Source organism: Bactrocera dorsalis, chromosome 4 (assembly GCF_023373825.1).
Source record: "Bactrocera dorsalis isolate Fly_Bdor chromosome 4, ASM2337382v1, whole genome shotgun sequence".
Taxonomy (NCBI): Eukaryota; Metazoa; Arthropoda; class Insecta; order Diptera; family Tephritidae; genus Bactrocera; species Bactrocera dorsalis.
In genome coordinates, this window is record NC_064306.1 from 10323893 (window position 1) to 10342959 (window position 19067).

Genomic DNA, 19067 nt, shown 5'->3' on the forward strand with positions numbered 1-19067 from the left:
TTCGTGAATTTTTTAAAAGCTCCGTAGATATGCGGCAAATGAAAGTACAATGAAGCCACAAATACGCAGACAACCGCCTCTGCATAAATTTGCACGCACACACATACACGTGCACACGAAAATCGCCCAATAACGCAGGAGGGCAGCGCACAGCAGCCAGAGCACGCAACATGCGCCATGCGGCATGCAACAACAGCAAAAACAACAGCGCTGCCACTGATAAGCGAGCGAGTGAAATTTATGCCAATGTGCCTCCGGTTGCCGCATGAATTTTTAATGTCAGCTTGTGCCACACAGCGCACTTACCCACAAGCCAAATAGACTACGCCACCATGTATGGATGTGTGGGTGTGCGCGTGTGTTCGTGAAAATTATGTTGGAAAATTCAATTTCATTGTTGAACTTTTGCGCAAATATTTAAGTTCGATGCGTAAGTAAGCACGCAGTGGCAAAGCGTAAGCCCAAAACGGAGAAGGGAGAACAGAAAAGGGAAACCAAAGGCAATCGTGTGGGTCAATCGTTAATAATATGGATGCTGGTTTTGGTTTTCAACGGGTTTGCGGTTATGAATGTGCAATATCGTCTATATTGGTGGGACTCTCTTACTCAAACATACACACGTACATATGTATGTAGCTGTAGGGTGACTGAAAAACTTTGCCACCAACGGCAGCGGTGCAACTGCAGTGCTGACTTGGGTGAAATTTAAATTCACCAAACTCAATTTGTATTCAAATTGCTGCTGAAAGTAAGAAATCAATTTTGCAGTAGGTGTGATGGAAGGGTGTGAAGGAAAGAATAGGTTGTGTGGCGTATCTAAAAATGTTCAACCATAAAAAATATATTTATTAGTTTTCAGTAGAAACGATTAACTGGAAACAAAATAAGTACATTATTATTAATTTAAAAAAACTTTAAAAATGTATTATATTTAATTTTTTTTTATTTAAACAAATTTAAAAAATTTAATTTACTACAATTTAAAAAAAAAAATACAAAAATTAAAAAAAGTAATTTTAAATTAAAAAAAGTTACAAAAATTAAAAAAAAAATATTTACTAAAAATTTAACAAATATACAAAAATTAAAAAAAAATAATTGTTTACTATTTAATTTAATTTTAAGTGTTTAATTTTTTTAATTTTAATTTTTAATTTATTTAAATTTTTGAAATTTTTTTAATTTAATTTTTAATTTATTTTAATTTTTTTTAATTTTAATTTTTGTAATTTTGTTTAATTTTTATTTTTTTAATGTTTTTTTTACTTTTTTTAATTTTTTGCACTAATTGCAAAAAAAGTGTAATATTATTTTTTTTTATTTTTTGTAATTTTTTAAATTTTATAAAATAATAATACTTTTTTTAAATTATTTAATTAAAATTAAATATTTTTATTACCTAAAACTTATATATTTCTGACATTGATTTCTATCTACGAGCTTTTAGTTACGAATAATAATAATTTCTATACATTTTGTATTAAATAACAAAGTTTTTAAATAAAATATACACAAATACAATACAATACAAATATTTTTTGTCAATTGAAACTAGTTTCGGGATCCCGAAATTTTGCGAAAGGTTTAGAATTAGCTTCATAGATTATAATGCAAATTTTCAGCAAAAAAAATGTTTAGGGTAAAAGATTAAGTACGAGCAAAATAAATAATTTTTTTTGTATTTAAAAAAGTTACAAAATTTTAAAAATTATTAAAAAATTTATTTTTATAAATTAATTATTTTTCTTACATAAAATTTCATTTTATTTACATTGTTATAAACAATCAACAAACGCTTTCTAAAATTGAATTTTTTTTCGGGATCCCGAAATTTCGGGACTAGTAAAAATTTATTTACTCTACTATACTTTTAAATAAAACTTGCACTCTTCAATTTTTTAGTAATTAAAATTAGTTTCGGGATCCCGATATTTCTCGGCAAGCATAGAATTAACTCTATAGAATATAATATACAATCTTCAGCAAAAAAAAAAATTGCTATAAAAGATTAAGTGCAGCAAAATAAATAGTTTAATATTAAAAGAAAAAATTAGAAAGTTATAAATTGAAACTAGTTTCGAGATCCCGAAATTTTAAAACAGGCATAGAATTAGCTCTATAAAATATACTATAAAATTTTAAAGAAAAAAAATATATTTTGGTATAAAAGATTTAGTACGTTCGAAAAAATATGTTTTTTTTTATTTAAAAAAGTTATAAAATTTTAAATATTATTCAAAAATTTATTTTTTAAAGTTTGTAACTTTTCTTACATAAAATTTCATTTAACAATAATACCATTATTACCAGTAATTTTCTTATTCATTGTTTAAGTATCAAATCGTGCAAGTTTTACTTAAAACTTGAACTTTTTTTCGGGATCCCGAAATTTCGGGACTAGTAAAAATTTATTTACTCTTCTATACTTTTAAATAAAGCTTACACTCTTAAATTTTTTCGTAATTGAAACTAGTTTCGGGATCCCGAAATATCTCGACAAGTATAAAATAATTTGTGCTAACCATTCATTATTGGAAAATTTTCAAACGAATAGACAACGTCCAGCACTCAATGAAGAAAATAAAGCATAGTAACTAAGAGTGTACACGAAGACCGTGTAGAGTTGATTCGGCGTAGTTCGCAGCACCTCGGACTAACGCATGGAACGACTTGGCGCATTCTACGTCGAGATTTTAATTGAGAGCGTATAACATGCAGCTCGTGCAAGAATTGAAGCCGCTTGACCTTTCCAAGCAACATCGCTCCACCGTATCGGATCTTGAAAAATTCCAAGAAGATCCATCGCTTTTGAGGCAAATTTTGTTCAGCGATGAACCCCATTTCTGGCTCAATGGGTATGTAACCAAACAAAATTACCGCATTTGGGACAGAGAGCTACCTCAAGAGATTCAAGTGCCATTTCATACAGGAAAAACATCGGTTTGATATGGTTTGATCCATATTAAAATCATATATATCGAAATTACCAGTCGAAATGCTTTAACGAGGCATCGCAAATTGGACTCAACGGATGGACATCTAAGACGAAGAAGAAGAACATCTTCAAAAAATAAATGCCAAAGTATGTTCTTTCGAATGATAACAAACATTCCCCATTAAATTTCAAGATTCTGTGCTTTTTTCCTCGAAATGAATCACCCTTTATATACACATAAAGTTAAATAAAAATAAATATACACCTACTCTTGATCAGCAGTGTAAAGCTATATGTGTTTTGCATCTCTAACTTTTCAACATCCACTTTTCTTTAATTTACCGCTGGTCAAGAACTATATTGTTCGAATTCCTTTTACGACGTCTCATTTTGCAATTAACACTAGAAACCACACAATTTATGCTTCGTGGTTTCACGCCAAAAATTTACAACCTCAATTTTCCGACAAATTACAAACACACACAAACAAGTTTGCCAAAACAAATAAGCAAAAAACAAATAAACAAAAAATGTTATTAACTCGGCGGCAGCCGCACAATTAACCAACAAAAGAATCCATTAGAAATTGTTAAACCAATTGTAAGTCAGACATGAGTCTAAGTAAGTACTAAGAAGAAGAACAGAAACTAAGTAAATAAGAAAATAAGAAGAAAAATAAAAATAAAAATAAAAATAAAATGAAATCATAAAATTATATAAAAAGCAATCAAAAGCATCCACAACACTGTTGTATGTATGTACATGGTGCTGTAAGCGCGCTGAACAGCTGGCTGACTAACTGAAGTGGCTAATTGGCTAACGGCCACACTGACCAACTGGCTGACTGCAATGCAGCGGCTTTGATAGAAACTTTTAACGCTTGAATAATTGGCATCGCGTGCGCACAACACGAAGAACAAGAGCAGCACACAAGAGCAGCACACAAGAGCAGATGAGCTGCGCTATGCTGAATGCCCTTGTGTGTGTGTTTGTGTAGGTCGTAAGAATTGATAAAGAGTCTTGTATTGTATGGACAGGTAGATAACCGCTGCAGAATTGGAATAGCGAAGCTAGAAGTAGAGGTGTGATTTTAGAAAGAAGAAGTGGCACTGACATATGTATGGACAAGATAAAGCATTGAGCAAACAGTTAACGGCTAATCAGACAAATAATAATAAGAAAGATGCATGTAAAAGCTACTGGCAGTAAGTTGATAAGTCAGTGAGTCAGCAGTGCTACTGTATGTGCCATAAAAAAGCGTTGAAAAGCATTGCTTATAGTAATTCAGCTATTCAGCAAAAAATGGTAGACACTTCTTAGGCAGCTAACCACAATTATAATTAGGTACTGTGTTCAGCTCACATAATTAGCTCATTCAGCTAGATGCTGAATTCTTTATAAGAGAAAAAAATTATAAAAAAGTATAGATACTTCTTAAGTAGCTAATCACAATTATAATTAAATAATATATTCAGCGCACATAATTAGCTCATTCAGCTAGGTGCTGAGTTCTTTATATGAGTAAAAAAATATATAAAAAAGAGATACAACATTTATTCAGCTGAAATAATTCGCATTATAAGCCAATATTTGAGTAGATGTCATGTTCATGCTTTGTGACTAGCTGAATATTCTTTAAAAACTCACGATAGTAGAACATTTATTTAAGAAATCTAAAGTAAAATTTAATATTTAATTATATGTTATTTAGAGTAATTCAGCCATTCAGCAAAATTTTAATAACTACTTTTTCACAAGTTGACAACTTTATAAATCAAATTCTAGCATTATCAAGTATTCAGCTAACAATTCCAACATATTCAGCTGCCAATTTCAACATTTATAAGCCTTCTAAGTAAGTAAAGTAAGTCATTGGAAATGAGCTCATACAAATACCATAGTCAAACATTCAATATTTTCGGAAAAGTTAGAAAGAAAATATTTGTGGTTCACTTATAACATATATTCAGCTAATAAAAACAATATTCAGCAACTTATTTAAGCCTAAAATTTTATAACCATTACGGCAGTAAAAAAAATGGCAATTGTAAAGTTTTTTCATTAAATGCTAATTAATTCAGTTAAGGTTTAGTGACTTACATGATAAGTAAATGTCGTAATAAAAACAGAATCTGCTGAATTTCATTTATTCACACTATAGACATATTCAGCTGTATATTAATGTGTTGTATTATTAATAATTAAATTAAAAATTTGCTTATAACTTGTATTCAGCTAATAAAAACATTATTCAGCAACTCATTTAACCAAAAATTAGATGCTGTCAACCAATAATTTAAATAACTATGCCCAGCAAGAACAATTCGCATAATTTTGAAACAAGTGCAATAAGACATTGTTTTTAAGAAAGTAGTCTCAATGACATCGGGACAGCAACGACGTTTCAGCGAAGATTTAGTGAGTTACAGTATTAATAAATTTCGTTGTAAAAAGGTAGCGTATTCAGTTTCGCTTATTTCTGTTATGTTCTTGTAATTCATAAGGGAAGTAAGCAAATAAATATCAAATCAGCTATTCAGCAAAATTCTTAGAATGAAAAATTTACCAAGTAGCTTACATTAAACTACTGTTGCCTAATTACTAATTTATGTAGTCATTTACCAAACATTCAATCACTAATTCAGGGTTATTATAAAAATTAACTAAAACAACCACAAACAGTAATTCAGCAACGTATTCAGCTACTCTATTCTTAAAACTTTCATGACTTTAACATACTATTTCACCAAATAGATGGATCTTCTTTCAGTATTTGCAGTCAAATTCTCAAATAAAATGTCTTTCCGTATGCAGCTAATACACTAAACATTCAGCAAATTGTTTAAATCAAGTTTTTAAAATAACCTGTGGTAAAGTACTAAATTTTAACGTTTGTTGACATATTCAACTATTCCGCAAGGTATTCAGCTATTCAGCAAGGTATTCAGCTATTCAGCAAGGTATTCAGCAACTTAATTTTTTTTATTTTACGCCTTTTCGCCAAAAATTGCTTCATTTTCTCTGAAGCTGAATTATTTTTTTTAACATTTGCGTGCGCTTACATAATTTACAAACCACGCACTTGAGAATAAATTATACAAAATAACTCGTACCATTGCTCCAATTTCGTATCTTTAATCTTACTCATTTTCATTTCTTTTTAACGCATACATTAAATTGGAGAAAAAAAGTAAAAATAAGAGCAATAACAATAAAAATGCAATTAGAAAATAGCGAAAAGAAAATTCTGCGCGTGTTTCCATTACGTTGGCTTAGTCATAAAGAATTGACATGCTTGCATACATTGCAAATTTCTTGCAATTATATAAAGAAAAGCTTACTAATAGAAATGTGATGAAGCATTGCTTCGAGTTTAGTGATTTGTGGTTTGGAAATGTGATTTTATTGAATTCATAATGTCAGAGAAATAATATAAATGACTAATTAAAGCTGTCATTTTATGAATTCTTATAGACAAAAATTCTATATGGAAACCGCGAAATCAAGATCTTAAATTTTCTTTTCGAGTTGCATTTTAGCTAATTTTAAAGACCCAGTTAATCTCAAAATAAAGCAAATTATGGAGAACTCCTATAAAATATCGTTGAACCAACCATCAATCTCTTAGAGTCTCGATATGAGTAGAGCTTAAAGTACAACTAGCTTGGAAGCTTTCTTTAAAAGCTCACAAAATGGACTCTTTCAGTAGTATCACTGATTACATTATTAGCAGGTACACAGTCGAGTCAAAAAGGTTTATCAGTCGTAAGAAGACTCTAAGCATCGAATATTGTTCGACCCCTTGTACGATATACTACGTTGATCGGAAATCTTTAATAAAAACTGTGGATTGCCAAAGAGACTTCAAAGCATCTAAATACTCAGCACTTTCTTCGAGTACTTGATAGTTTCATTCATATCAAATATACAAATCGTTTCGATTAAGCAATACTCACCCTTCAACAAATGCTGCAATATATTATCCTTATGCTCCTCCGAATGTGGCTCACCCAGCACGATCAGCAAATAACAACCGGTTAGTGGACTTGGTGGCCCAACCATGCCACCGCCCAAACTCGATGGACCGCCACCGCCATCAGAGCAAGCTGTATCGAGTGGTGGACGACCGCCCGCCTCTTCGGACGGGGGCAATGAGCTGGCGCCCGCATCGGTGCCAGCATCATCGCCGCCCATAGATGAGGTGGAAGCGGCACCGCCCAAACCAACAACACCACCACCAACACCGCCACCATCACCAGCCACACCATTATCTGTTGCATCGCCTGCTCCAGCTGCTGCGCCCACGGCTGCCAAAGCATCCGCTACACCGCCGGTATTGGTATTTACGGCGCTCTCAGCGCCAACGCCATTCAAGTGCTCGGCCACCGTTGTGCCAGTGCCATTGGTCGTAGTTGTGGTTGTGCCGCCATTGGTTGCCAAGCCGTTGCCTTCGCCATTAGTAGCGGCGACGCTGGCATTGTTGCCGTTGCCGTTGGCCATGGTTTGTGGCGTCTCGTGGGTGGCGCGCTAAAGTCGGCTCTCGGGATTTATTTGGATTTTTTGTTTTCGGTACTCGTTGGCGCTACGCGTTTACAATTGTGGCGCTACAACAGCAGCGCAGCGGTAACTTCAAATGTGTTTGCAAGTCAGTGAGTCCAATTTCAATATTTTAGTTTTACCGGTTTGGTTTGTATCCCTGTAGTTTTTGCTTTGATCAGTTTTAGACTTTAAGAGTTCAGCTTTTAGTTTTTTTATTTCCTTTCAAGTTCGTCACTTTTTTTTGCTACTGTTTAACAGGAACCTGCTCGATATACACACAGCGTGAATTGTTGTTGTTTTGAAAACCACACAATTCGACGATTTTAAAGCTTCAGCTCGGCGCTGTGCTCAACACTCAACTTACACGCACACGTTTTCTTTGATTTGAGTACTTCTTGGAAGTTTCAATTCAAAATCAGTCTTTTCTTTCTTAGCTTTTGGTTGTATAGGGGGCGTTTTACTTTAACTGGTATGTGTCTTGGCTAGTTTGCGGGTTCAAGTACGCACTAAATCACATTCGCAGAAATGCTTAAAAATTTTATAAAAAATCCATTCGTAAACAGTTTTCAAATACTTTTCCAATTATTAACTTCGCGCTTCTACACTGATTTTTTTCAAATACTTCTTGCAGCCTAGCGGTTCCTGCTGCGAGTCACTTGTGGCAAGCGCCGTCGTTGACTGACTGACGTTCTTACACGACTGCAGCGCTTCGTCTCGAAATTCTAGCAGCGCGCAAAATTTTCTGCACTTAATTTAGTTGTTGTATTTGTATTTACAGTTTTTTGTTGTTGCCTGCAAATTGTGACGCGCGACTCCACTTTGTCTATGCAGTTGTTGCTCGCGCTGTTTGTTGTTGTTGTTTTTATGTATGTGCTCTCGCTGCTTAACGTTTACAAAAGGAAATTGGAAAAGCGCGTGAGTTGCAAATTCTATTTAGCACTTCTGTTGCTTGTGTGTTAGTCTGTGTTGGCTTTTTTTTAATAAATTGAAGAGTTTTTGAAAGTGAAGTTTTTTGTTGTTATTTGGTTTTCGTTGCACACAGTTGCAAATGCAACGTTTACAAGTAAATTAATTTATTGTTTAGTTGGTTTTGTAACTAATAGTTATTTAGACTGTTATACAGGGTGTTTCACAAGCTTTAAAACTTTACTTTTTGCAATAAGAAATTTTCAATTTATTTTTTGCAATAATTTTTTTAATTTGTTTTCGTATGTAGTTGGCGCTGTATGATATTTATAATTTTCATTAATTCAATATTTATTTTTTATAGTTTTGCATTGCTTTGCTGCGGACTTGTAAATACTTCAATGATTTTTTTTTTATATTTTCATTAATAACTGTATTTTTATTTTTTTGTTTTAAATATTATTTACGTGCAGTTTGACTGATAGATTTTTAATTTTAAGCATAAATATTTTTGTATTTTTCTGCACTTTTTTGTTTTCTTTTGTTGTTTTAAACAGCTGTTGGCTTCTTAAGTTCACCAAGAGTCGTAAAATCTGAAAAAAAAAAATTATTATATTAATAAAGTATGTAAAATTTTAAAAAATAATTAGAATAAACAAAAATCTGGTTGCTGCAGAAATAAATATTAAATGGAATACAGGGTGTAGCAATAGTACCCTCTTATATATCCAAAAAGTATTGAATTCCGCATACATATTTTATTATATTGGGTTGTCAAAAAAGTCTTGCGGTATATTCGCTAGTTGGCGAAAGAGACCGTTATAAACCATTTGAAGAAGCTTGAAGTCACTAAGACGCTCGATGTATGGGTGCCACACGAATTGATTCAATAAAAATGCCGCAAGACTTTTTTGACAACCCAATATATTAGTTTTCAATATTTTTATCAATATTTGGAAGTGTAAAGAGCATTTTGGCGCACCCTGTATTTTAAAATTTCAAATAATTTTTTTTTTCAGAATTCAGTCTTTTAAACTCCATTTGAAAATTAAAATAATAATAATAATAATTTATTGAACACCCTGTATATTGTGATTTTGATTTTACATTTTTTGTGCATTTAAACTTTTCTTGAAAAAAAAACTATTTTTGGCACAACCTGTATTTTATAATTTTAAATGCAAATCTTTTTATAAAAAACTATTTTTGACACGCCCTGTGTTCTATAACTTTAAACAAATTTTTTTGAAACTTGCAGAAATGTCTCTTAAGCAATGGAGAATTAAAAAAAAATTAAAAAAAAATAATAATAATTTACTGAGCACCATGTATATATACTATTGATTTTATATGTCTAATGTTTCCTTAATATTTTTTCCACACCCTTTATTTTATAATTTTAAATAATTTTTTTTTAAAGATTTTCAGAGTACAGGCTCTTAATTTCCATTGGAAAATAAAAATAATAATAATAAACATAATGAATATATAAATAATAAAAATATAAATATATAAATAATAATATCAATAAAAATATTTATAACCTAAAAGAAAATTTGTCAAGTGTCATATGATCCTTTACTGCCTGCACATGCTTTTCGGTTCCGCTATACAATATATTTATAACCTAAGCCAGTGAAAGATTTTTATATAACCACTCCGTACTTTAGGTAACGAACGTTGGAGGTATTCCTTTAATTGACTTCATTAACATTCTTTCAAATTTTAATATCTCTGTAAACAATTATCTAATTAACCTAATGTAGATACTATCTAAATGGTCCCAACTCTCCTAATTGACTCAATTAATAACTTTTCAACAAATAATTTATAGTCAGACGAAAGTCTTTCTATGATAAAATGCCAAACAATACTGAACAATAATAACATGACAGCTTGAGGCGAATCACACGCGATATGTCAAAAAAAGGCTTTTGAAAAAAGTACTTCTACTTGGATTACCCGGTATATGTAAGCGGTACGATATTTATTAAATTAAAACGCCATCTTAATGGGATCTCCGTCAATTTAGATACCACCTTATTGACTCAATTAACAAATTTCTGCTATACCTTTTAACGTAAATAACTTTTTAATGTTTTTAATAACAGTACTGTCTTAATTGAGACAAAAAGACAACCATTAATGAAAATTTCATCTGTCAGTTATAGTGAAGACAACTTGCTAATTGACTTAATTGGTATAAGTGTAGTGTGTTGACTCAATTTAAAAAGCTATATAAGCTTATATCAGCTTTTGATGTTTGCCTAAACAATTTGTAATTAACTTAATTAAATTATTTTCTGAATAGATACTGACTTAATACACTCAATTGACAATTTCTCTTTATCTTTTAGTGTGAATAATTTTTAATTATTTTAGATAAGATGCTGTCCCAAGAGAGACAATTAAGACACCACTTAATTGATTCAATTACAACTTTTGCTTCTACTAGTGTTAGTGCAGACCACTCAATAATTAACTATTTGGCATTGGTGCAGATACTTTGATAATTACTTTTTTTAATGCGCTTTTCGATTTTTCATAATTACATTATTCCATAATTGACTCAATTAACAAGTTTTTAGAATATATACTTAGAAATCTAGACAACTGCCAACAAACTTATTCAAGTTGTTAACTGAATAGTATTCAAGACAACTTAGATACCTAGATACCCCTTAATTAACTCAATTAGTAATTTTTAATTTTACATTAGGATTCAGCGTTTAAATTGAATATAATTGAACTTACGAGTCCAGCAATGAACGAACCCAAAAATAAGCGAATGTTGATTACAATATTTTTCAGTCAATTAGTAAATACTTATGTAAAGCAATTTGAGAAAAATAGTAGGCTCCTAGTGCGACTCGGCTGAAGCTCGTTTTTGTAAGTAAAGCTGTATTGATTCAGTGAATAAGAGCCGAGGCACATACAATTCGAAGTTTGAAGACTAAACTAAGAATCCGTGGAAGGAAGTTATATAACAAAATAGTTCTGTTCCAACTAAAACTCGACGCTAACAACCGCTCACCACCACAATATTCAAAAAAATTATGAAAATTTATTGTTTTTGAGTTTATAGTGAAAGGAATGTCACTTACAACTTGCAATCAAGTCTCAAGCTCGCCGCTCACCTTCACGCATTTTCGAAAAACTACACTACAAAAATAACAACATGTATATACAATAACCGCCATTATTTAAGGTTAACAAAAAGCAACATATTTAGTACCGTGTCGCCGCTATTTGTTCACTTAGTACAAACGATCACTCATCAACTAAGCAAATAACCGAAAGCATGGCAACCAAGCAGGAAAATACCCACAAAGGGTGTGTAGCAGACGAGACCAAGTCGTTTGAAGGCAAACTCTTACCGGCGAGTGTAAGTTAACTAAGTTAACATTATGACCAGCGGCAAAACAGCTAACAATAAGGAGCTGCGACCACAGTGCCAAAAACACAAAAGCACAACAACAAAAAATCAAAGAAGCATAGCCAAGCGATACGAGTATTATGCTGAGAATTTCCTTGGCTGGGTAAACAAAGTCATTGTTTTTATTGTTACACCCCGTTTACGCTCAGTGCGTTTCTAATAACCTTTGTCATGGTATGCATACATAATATTTAGTAAATGTCGGAAAAAGTGTCGTTTATATGAAAATACAGCATAATAAAATTTGTCAGCATTTTATATGGATAGTCACAATGCCATATCGTGGCGCGATAGGACGATAAGATTAAATGATTTGCAGAAAAAGTAGTCGTTAAGGACAATATTGTCGGTGTGTATGAAATTAAGAAATATTTAAATTATGCCTGCGCTTTTTATGAACACAGAAATTACAATTTTATACAGGGTGCTTGGTTTCTAAACTGTTATGGTAATTAAAATTATGTAATTATAAGTAAACGCAAGACACGCTGAGATTTAATTTTATTATTTGAACAAAAATTATATAAGTAATCATTAAAACTAATAATCATTACCATTAATGAATATTAGTAATTAATACGTTTAAGAATTTTATTACTTCTCTTTTTTGAAAAAAAAAAAATTCAATCGGTAATAATTACAATTAATAATCATTAATGTAATCATTACAGTTAATGAAGACTACTGTTATAATCCATTACATATAATAACCTTTGCATGCAGTAATCATTTCAATGAATAAAGGGATATTGATTACCATTAGTAATCATTAGAATTCTTTGTGATTACCATTAGTAATCATATCAATGAATAATGGAATACCGATTACCATTAATACTCATTACAATTCATAATGATTTCCATTAATAATCATTCCGTTTAATATGTATTACTGTTAATAACACTAAAATTCACAATGATTACTATTAGTACTCATTATTTAAAAAAACTTAATTATATCGTAATACAAATTTTACAACTTAGCACAATTATGATTAGAATTTTTCGCAACTTATAAAAATCATTTAAGAAACTTCCTCTTATCGGTAATCATTACTCAAGTGATTACTGTCAATAAATAATACAATTAGTAGTGATTACTAGCAATAACCACTACAATTAATAAACATTATTTTTAGATAATCACATATTTCAGTACTCATTACACTTTATAATGATTACTATTATCAATAACTACAAATAATTAATTGTCAAGAGCAATACGTAAAATGCAGAGAGCACAGAGTTTCAAAGTCTCATTGTATATATTTAAGTACATATATTGTATATATACTTATGTACATATATATTTTTTTGAAAACACTTAATTTTTCGTATATAAAATTTTTCATTCTCCAACGAGCAGAGTTTATTTATTTTATAACACCGAATTTCACTCTCCCCTCCTCCACCAACTGCTACTCTTCTCTCAATAAGACCTGTCAAAAAGTTTACTTCCCTCAGTGCTAATGCTGGCGTAGACATTACCAAAAATAGCTTGAGCGTCGTCGCGTTTTTGGCGTCGCTTCATGTTAAACAACAAAAAAAGATAATTATGTATGTTTCCATAAAATTTCGCAATTAAATTGAAGTAAAAGTTATAAATAGCACTTTCAGCAAACAACGAGTTGTAAATGTAGCAAAGGAATGGAAATGAAGACGCAGCTGGATGGTTGCAGACAAATGCGGGCGAGTGAATAAATGAGCTGCTGAGAAGATACATATGACTTACATGACTAACAGAAGATATATTTGCCTGAAAGAAAATAAAACCAAAAAAATATGGTGTTGGGTATAAGATCGGCTACAGTGCTTCAAAAAAGTATTTGTATGCTTTTTTCTGAGTTGAAAGTTTTGAGTTCTGAGATACTTATCTGCTTGCAGTTCCTTTTAAAAAACTTTCAAATACTCAGTTCAAGTTTTAAAGTCTTTGAGAATAAGTTTTTTCCTTAGTAAACAACTTAATTACATCACAAAAAGGTTGAGGAATACCTATTAAACCAACTTTATTCAATCCCGTATTTTTGGTGTCCTTCCTTATACTTGTCACGATATACCACCGAAAACTACAAGATCTTTAAAGAGTTGAGACCGTTTATAAATATTTTTGTTATCGTTGAAATACTCGAGTGGCCCTTCTACACTGAAAAACTATTCTCGAACGATCTCTCATTGAATCACACTCCCAACTTCGAAGTAATTACCCAAAGATAACTTTGTTAGTGGAGGATGTCGGGTTAAAAACTCTGAATCTGAGCCCTTCTGATCGATTAACTTATACAACGCTCGCCATGTTTCTTTTACAAGTATTCTAGGAATTGAACTTAAATACTAGAATACAGCAGAGAGTCTTGTCGTTAATTGTAGTCTGACCGGATCATACTCAGCACTTAGAAATAGTGATTGAAAGATAGCTTGGTTAGTTCGTGCAGGATTTTAGATTAAAAGTCTAAATCTGAGCGCTTCTGTGAGATTAAATGATCCAATACTCGTCATGTTAATTTGTAAAGTATTCTAGATATTGGCTTTAATTTTTTTGAATAAATTGAATAGAATACAATAGAGAATCTAGTCGGAAAATACTGGAGTAGGAGAGATTTTCAAGAACTGCTGTAGTATTTGAGGTTAGACGCATTAACTATCAACAAGGCATTTACTTATCTAACCAGTTGACTCTTAAGGCGATATATTTAAGTGGTTGACTCGGAGAAATCGGAAGTAACGTACTGCTATAACCGTTGATTTCTTACTATAAAGTTTTTACTTGCCAGTTCTGATGAGATTTGATACGGGGTCTGGGACTCCTTTAGTCTTTTTAGAATTTTTCCATTAACTCTCTGGTACAGATTTTTAAGGGGCGCTGTCATCTCGGTGTTCTTGATGTGAAAGCTCAAAATATGTTTTATATTTTAGCATCTTTTAAGGTAATTTCGTTGTCAAAGCTTGGTAAATTCTAACCTTATCATAAGACTTGCTAAAATTTCGCTTTGACTTAATTATAATAAGAATTCTAAGAACCTTTATTTTTGCTTTGATATACAAGATCCTCTCCTGTCTTTTCTCAGCAATTTTTAATGAGCTTTACGAAGCAGGATTGATAGCGACTTCTGTGGTGCTTTTATTATTGTTACGTTTCTTTAAGGCTATCATCCACAAGACAGCTTTCATGAGAAAGTGTAAACAATTTTGAGCTTCTATGGTAAAATTTAAAGTGTCTGAGGTACGTAGTGTTAAAACTCCAACTCACTATCAAGGATTATCTCAAAACAAGGTAAAGCCAAGTCTGGAAAATACAATTATCCTGTTAACACTTTGTTCAAATTATAAGCTTAAGCACGTTTCCAAAGCTTTATGGATTTTAAAGCTTCATTAATCACTTTCAACTTTTTTTGACTATTACGCTGCTGATCGAATTTAAAAGTTTCACTGTTTTTTTGAATTGGAAAGTTTCTCATTAAGTCAATCAATCGACCGGAAGCTTTATAAGTGCAAATAGAACAACAAAAAGAGGTACCGAAGTTTGGTAAAAAACAAAAAAAAAATCAAAACCGAATATCCCTTTGATGAATTACTCACCCACGACAGCTTTTTTTTAAATTATGAAAGCTTTCTAAACTTTGATCACAAAGCATCTTACTAGCTTTTGCTCTGCTACACCGATAGGAACTGTGCGTATTCTTTTGGCTTAGAAAATCTTTTTTTATTTATAATACATTAACTATGCTAACTAAAAGCTTTCAGGACTTCAATTTTTTAAAAGCTAAAGAAGTTTCTTATACCACAAAAGGATGTGAAGCTGAGTCAATTTCCAGTAACAAACCTCGTAATAAAAATTTGCTCGACTTCAAAGCTTTTTTCAAATTTTTCAAGCTTTCCAAACTTTCCATAATGTTTCTTTACATAACTGTGTCACAAAAAGGAAACTGAACTAGGTACACATATAAGGAAACTTAAAAAACGAAACTTCCGTTAACTTTTTTTTCAACCATTAAGCTTTTTTCCAACTTAAAAAGCTTTCTAAATTTTTGACGGCATCACAAAGCAACTTTCTCCACTCTCCAAACAATTTGGCATAAATGATGTGCTTTTGGCAATTAATTTTTCTTAATCAAACTAATTACACAATTTGCTTGCATTTGCGAAATTGTGAAAATTACAAATGCTCATAAAAGTTCACGGTGCAAATGCATATGTAAGAGACCGCCAGCGCCAGCAAACGTGAGCCAGAAGTCAAGGCGAATCTCTTGCACCTAGACGAAGCCTTTAAAGCTTCCACACACAAACATACATTTGTATTTATGCAAATTTATATTTATACACGAAAGCATTTCCGCCACACAACGAACATGCGAACGCCACGCCGACAAAAAAGGGAGTGGCAACGGCACCTAAGACGTATGGCGGCGCAAACGGTACTGCGGTATGGTTGATGATGATGTGCATGATGAGCAACACAGAGGACTTTGCTGTTGAGCATGTGTGCGAAGAACACTCATGGGCTTCATAGTCTCCATTATTGTTGCTGTTGCTGTTGCTGTTAATGACAATGATGACGACACTGTGGCGGCGCCGACTACACTCGGCTCGCACATAGACTAGCTAACGCTGGCTTTGATCTGCCACCAGCGCCAACGACTGCCGACTCATGGTTGCTGGCAATTTTGTCAACAGTGCTCTTGTTGTTGCTTTCTTTTTTTTTTTTGGTTTCTTTTTGACTGCGGCTTGTGTGCTTGTTGGCACTGTCACGGCTGCCGCCGTTCTTGGTGTTGCGAAATGACATGCGAACAATTCACATTTGCGGCGAGTGCCAAGCGTTCCGAGCCGAGTTCTCGAGTCCTTTCTTTCTTTTTTACTTTTCTTCTCATACTTTTTTTTGGCCCTGACAATGGTGGCGAGTGTTAGCTAGTGGCAGACTCCTCCAACATAGTTTTGCACGCACTTGCCGAATTCTAAGCGGTATCTCGGCCCCTTGGCCTTTCTTTCGGCTTTTGCTTTACTTTGGTGCCAAAGAAAATGTGCGCTATTGAATATTGTTAATGAGGCGCAGTTGGAAATGGCTGGCAGCTTCTATTTGTTTCGTGTGCTTCTTTTTAATTTATTCTACGTCTTCGTCTTCTGGTCGTGTGTTTTGCTATGCACTCAACTTTTCTGTGTGACAAAGGAAGAATAATGAGCGAGATTTATTATGAATGTCTTGCGGTGAATTGAATTATTGGAGCGCAAGTAGAGAATTAATTGCTTTGATTTTCCTGCTTAAAATAAGTGTTTGAGCTTAATTGTGCTTTTGCGCTGAAGAATTGTTGTCATTTGTAGATTTATATTTCAAATTTTATTCAACAAAATGGTTAAGACAAATTCCATTCGAAATATTCTTAATCGAAAAAGAAATTTTCAAGCTTTAAGCGAGCTTCGACCAGCTGCTGGCTGCTAATAAGAAGATTTTTTCACCACTAAGTGACGACTACTTTCGAAAAATTTGCAAACTTTCAGTAAAATTCTTAGATTAAGAAAAATTCCGTTCGGAATATTCTACATCGAGAAACAAATTTCCGAGCTTTAAGCGAGCTGCGACCGGTTACTGAAAGCTCATAAGAAACTTCTTCGAAAACCTTTGCCTATTGACAACTGCTCTCGACAAATTTTCAACTTTCAGTGAGACGCTTAAATTAAACACAAGACCTACACAATGACAATGTTCTCCATACTCTCTGAACCGTAAATCATCTTTTTTGAAAGTTTCCGCCAAGCTTTCGACAATATTAAGCTTTTTGTCGACATTTTGCAGAAAGCTTAATCTGACAACAAACAATCAGAAATTGTAATAAACCAAGCTTGATCTAAAGATCATTGGATTAAATGGCGAAAAATTGTGATCTCTGAGTAATATCCTTCACCGTACCGAGTAAACTTTTCTCACCTCACAACTGCTTTATAAAAACTCAAATTTAAAATTCTATTTCATTTTTCAAAAATATTGTTTCAGCGTTGAGAATTTTAATCTCTTTCGCCGCTTTCTGACTTTCTTAAGTTAAGAGCTTCCACTTTTTTAAAAGCTTCTGCAGCATAAAAGTGCTTTAAGCTTAAGAAACAATTTTCTCAGCCGCTTTCTGACTTTCTTAAGATAAGAGCTTCCACTTTTTTAAATGCTTCTCGAGCATGAAAGTGCTTTAAGCTTATGAAACAACGTTCACAGCATAAAAGCTCTATATATCACTCTATATTCTCAAAAATAAATTCGGTATATAGCAATTTTAAAACTGTCTGAAGCTTTTTTTTGGTTTATTGTTTCTTTTTTTTATCATAAAGCTTTTGGTCAAGCTTTTTCTTCAGAAAAAAATGTCAAATGTTGTTCAGAATGTCCCAAAATAATTTCAGTTCCAATAAAATATAATTTGTGGTTAAATTTTATACTCCCTGTAGATCCACAGTCATTTCATTGAGCTTTTTTAAGCTTTGTTATTTCTTTGATATTCTGTACCGTTCAGTTTTCGTATCCAAACGATGAAAAGTTTTTGGAGCTTTCACATTAATTTTGTTATTCTGTAACGTCCAATATGTTCAGTCTTCGCTTAACCGGATGAAACCACATCTATTCCAGCAAATTTTAGTATCGACACAACTCCCTCAACGCCAACTGCATATTGGGCTGTCCATAATTTATTTTGAAATGCCACAACCCGCCTATATCTGCTGGCAATTGCAGTTGTTTTGCCATGTGTCTTTCGTGGCTGATTGTTCTGGTGAAATTTTGCGACGATGCGAGTTGAGGCATAGCCAACGGTGCTATGGGGGCGCATAAAAATAGCTGAAGTCATCAATCAAAAGCAAAACAAACAACAGACCGAACTGGCAGGCAAAAATGGCAGAAAAAAGCACAAAGGGCATAAGCAGAGGATTACATAAGTCGACTGTAGGATGAGCAAATATAGATTTGTACACCAGCAGTGGCTCACACACAGCCACATACTGAGAGCAATAAGCCACAAGCTTTGCATTAACTTTAGATTTCTAAGAGTCGTGTAGCCGATACATTAATGCATGCATATATTTATGTGTGCAGAATTATTTATTACTAGAATTGCTACTCATTTCAGCAGCTGACATCTTGTAGGCACTACTGCGGCTACAAGCGAGCAGAGAGACGCGCCTGCAGAGCTTAATGAAAATCCCAGCGGCAGCGAACTTTTGTACGACAGCTGTGCGAGGTCCCGTGCGGGTTGACATGCAGCCGCGCGCTTGACGACAGCGTAC

At 32.8% G+C, this 19067-nt stretch overlaps 1 protein-coding gene across 9 annotated transcripts in view; it reads right to left on the bottom strand.

Moving 5' to 3' along the window:
* Nucleotides 1-19067, bottom strand: part of LOC105228632 (microtubule-associated protein futsch) — a 209059-nt gene that overhangs the window by 167669 nt on the left and 22323 nt on the right. For all 9 annotated transcript variants that reach the window (XM_049456359.1, XM_049456350.1, XM_049456357.1 and 6 more), the window contains exon 2: nucleotides 6892-8973. In XM_049456359.1, the coding sequence (XP_049312316.1) occupies nucleotides 6892-7435 (544 nt within the window). In that variant the 5' untranslated portion in view covers nucleotides 7436-8973. The remainder of the gene's footprint in view (nucleotides 1-6891; nucleotides 8974-19067) is intronic.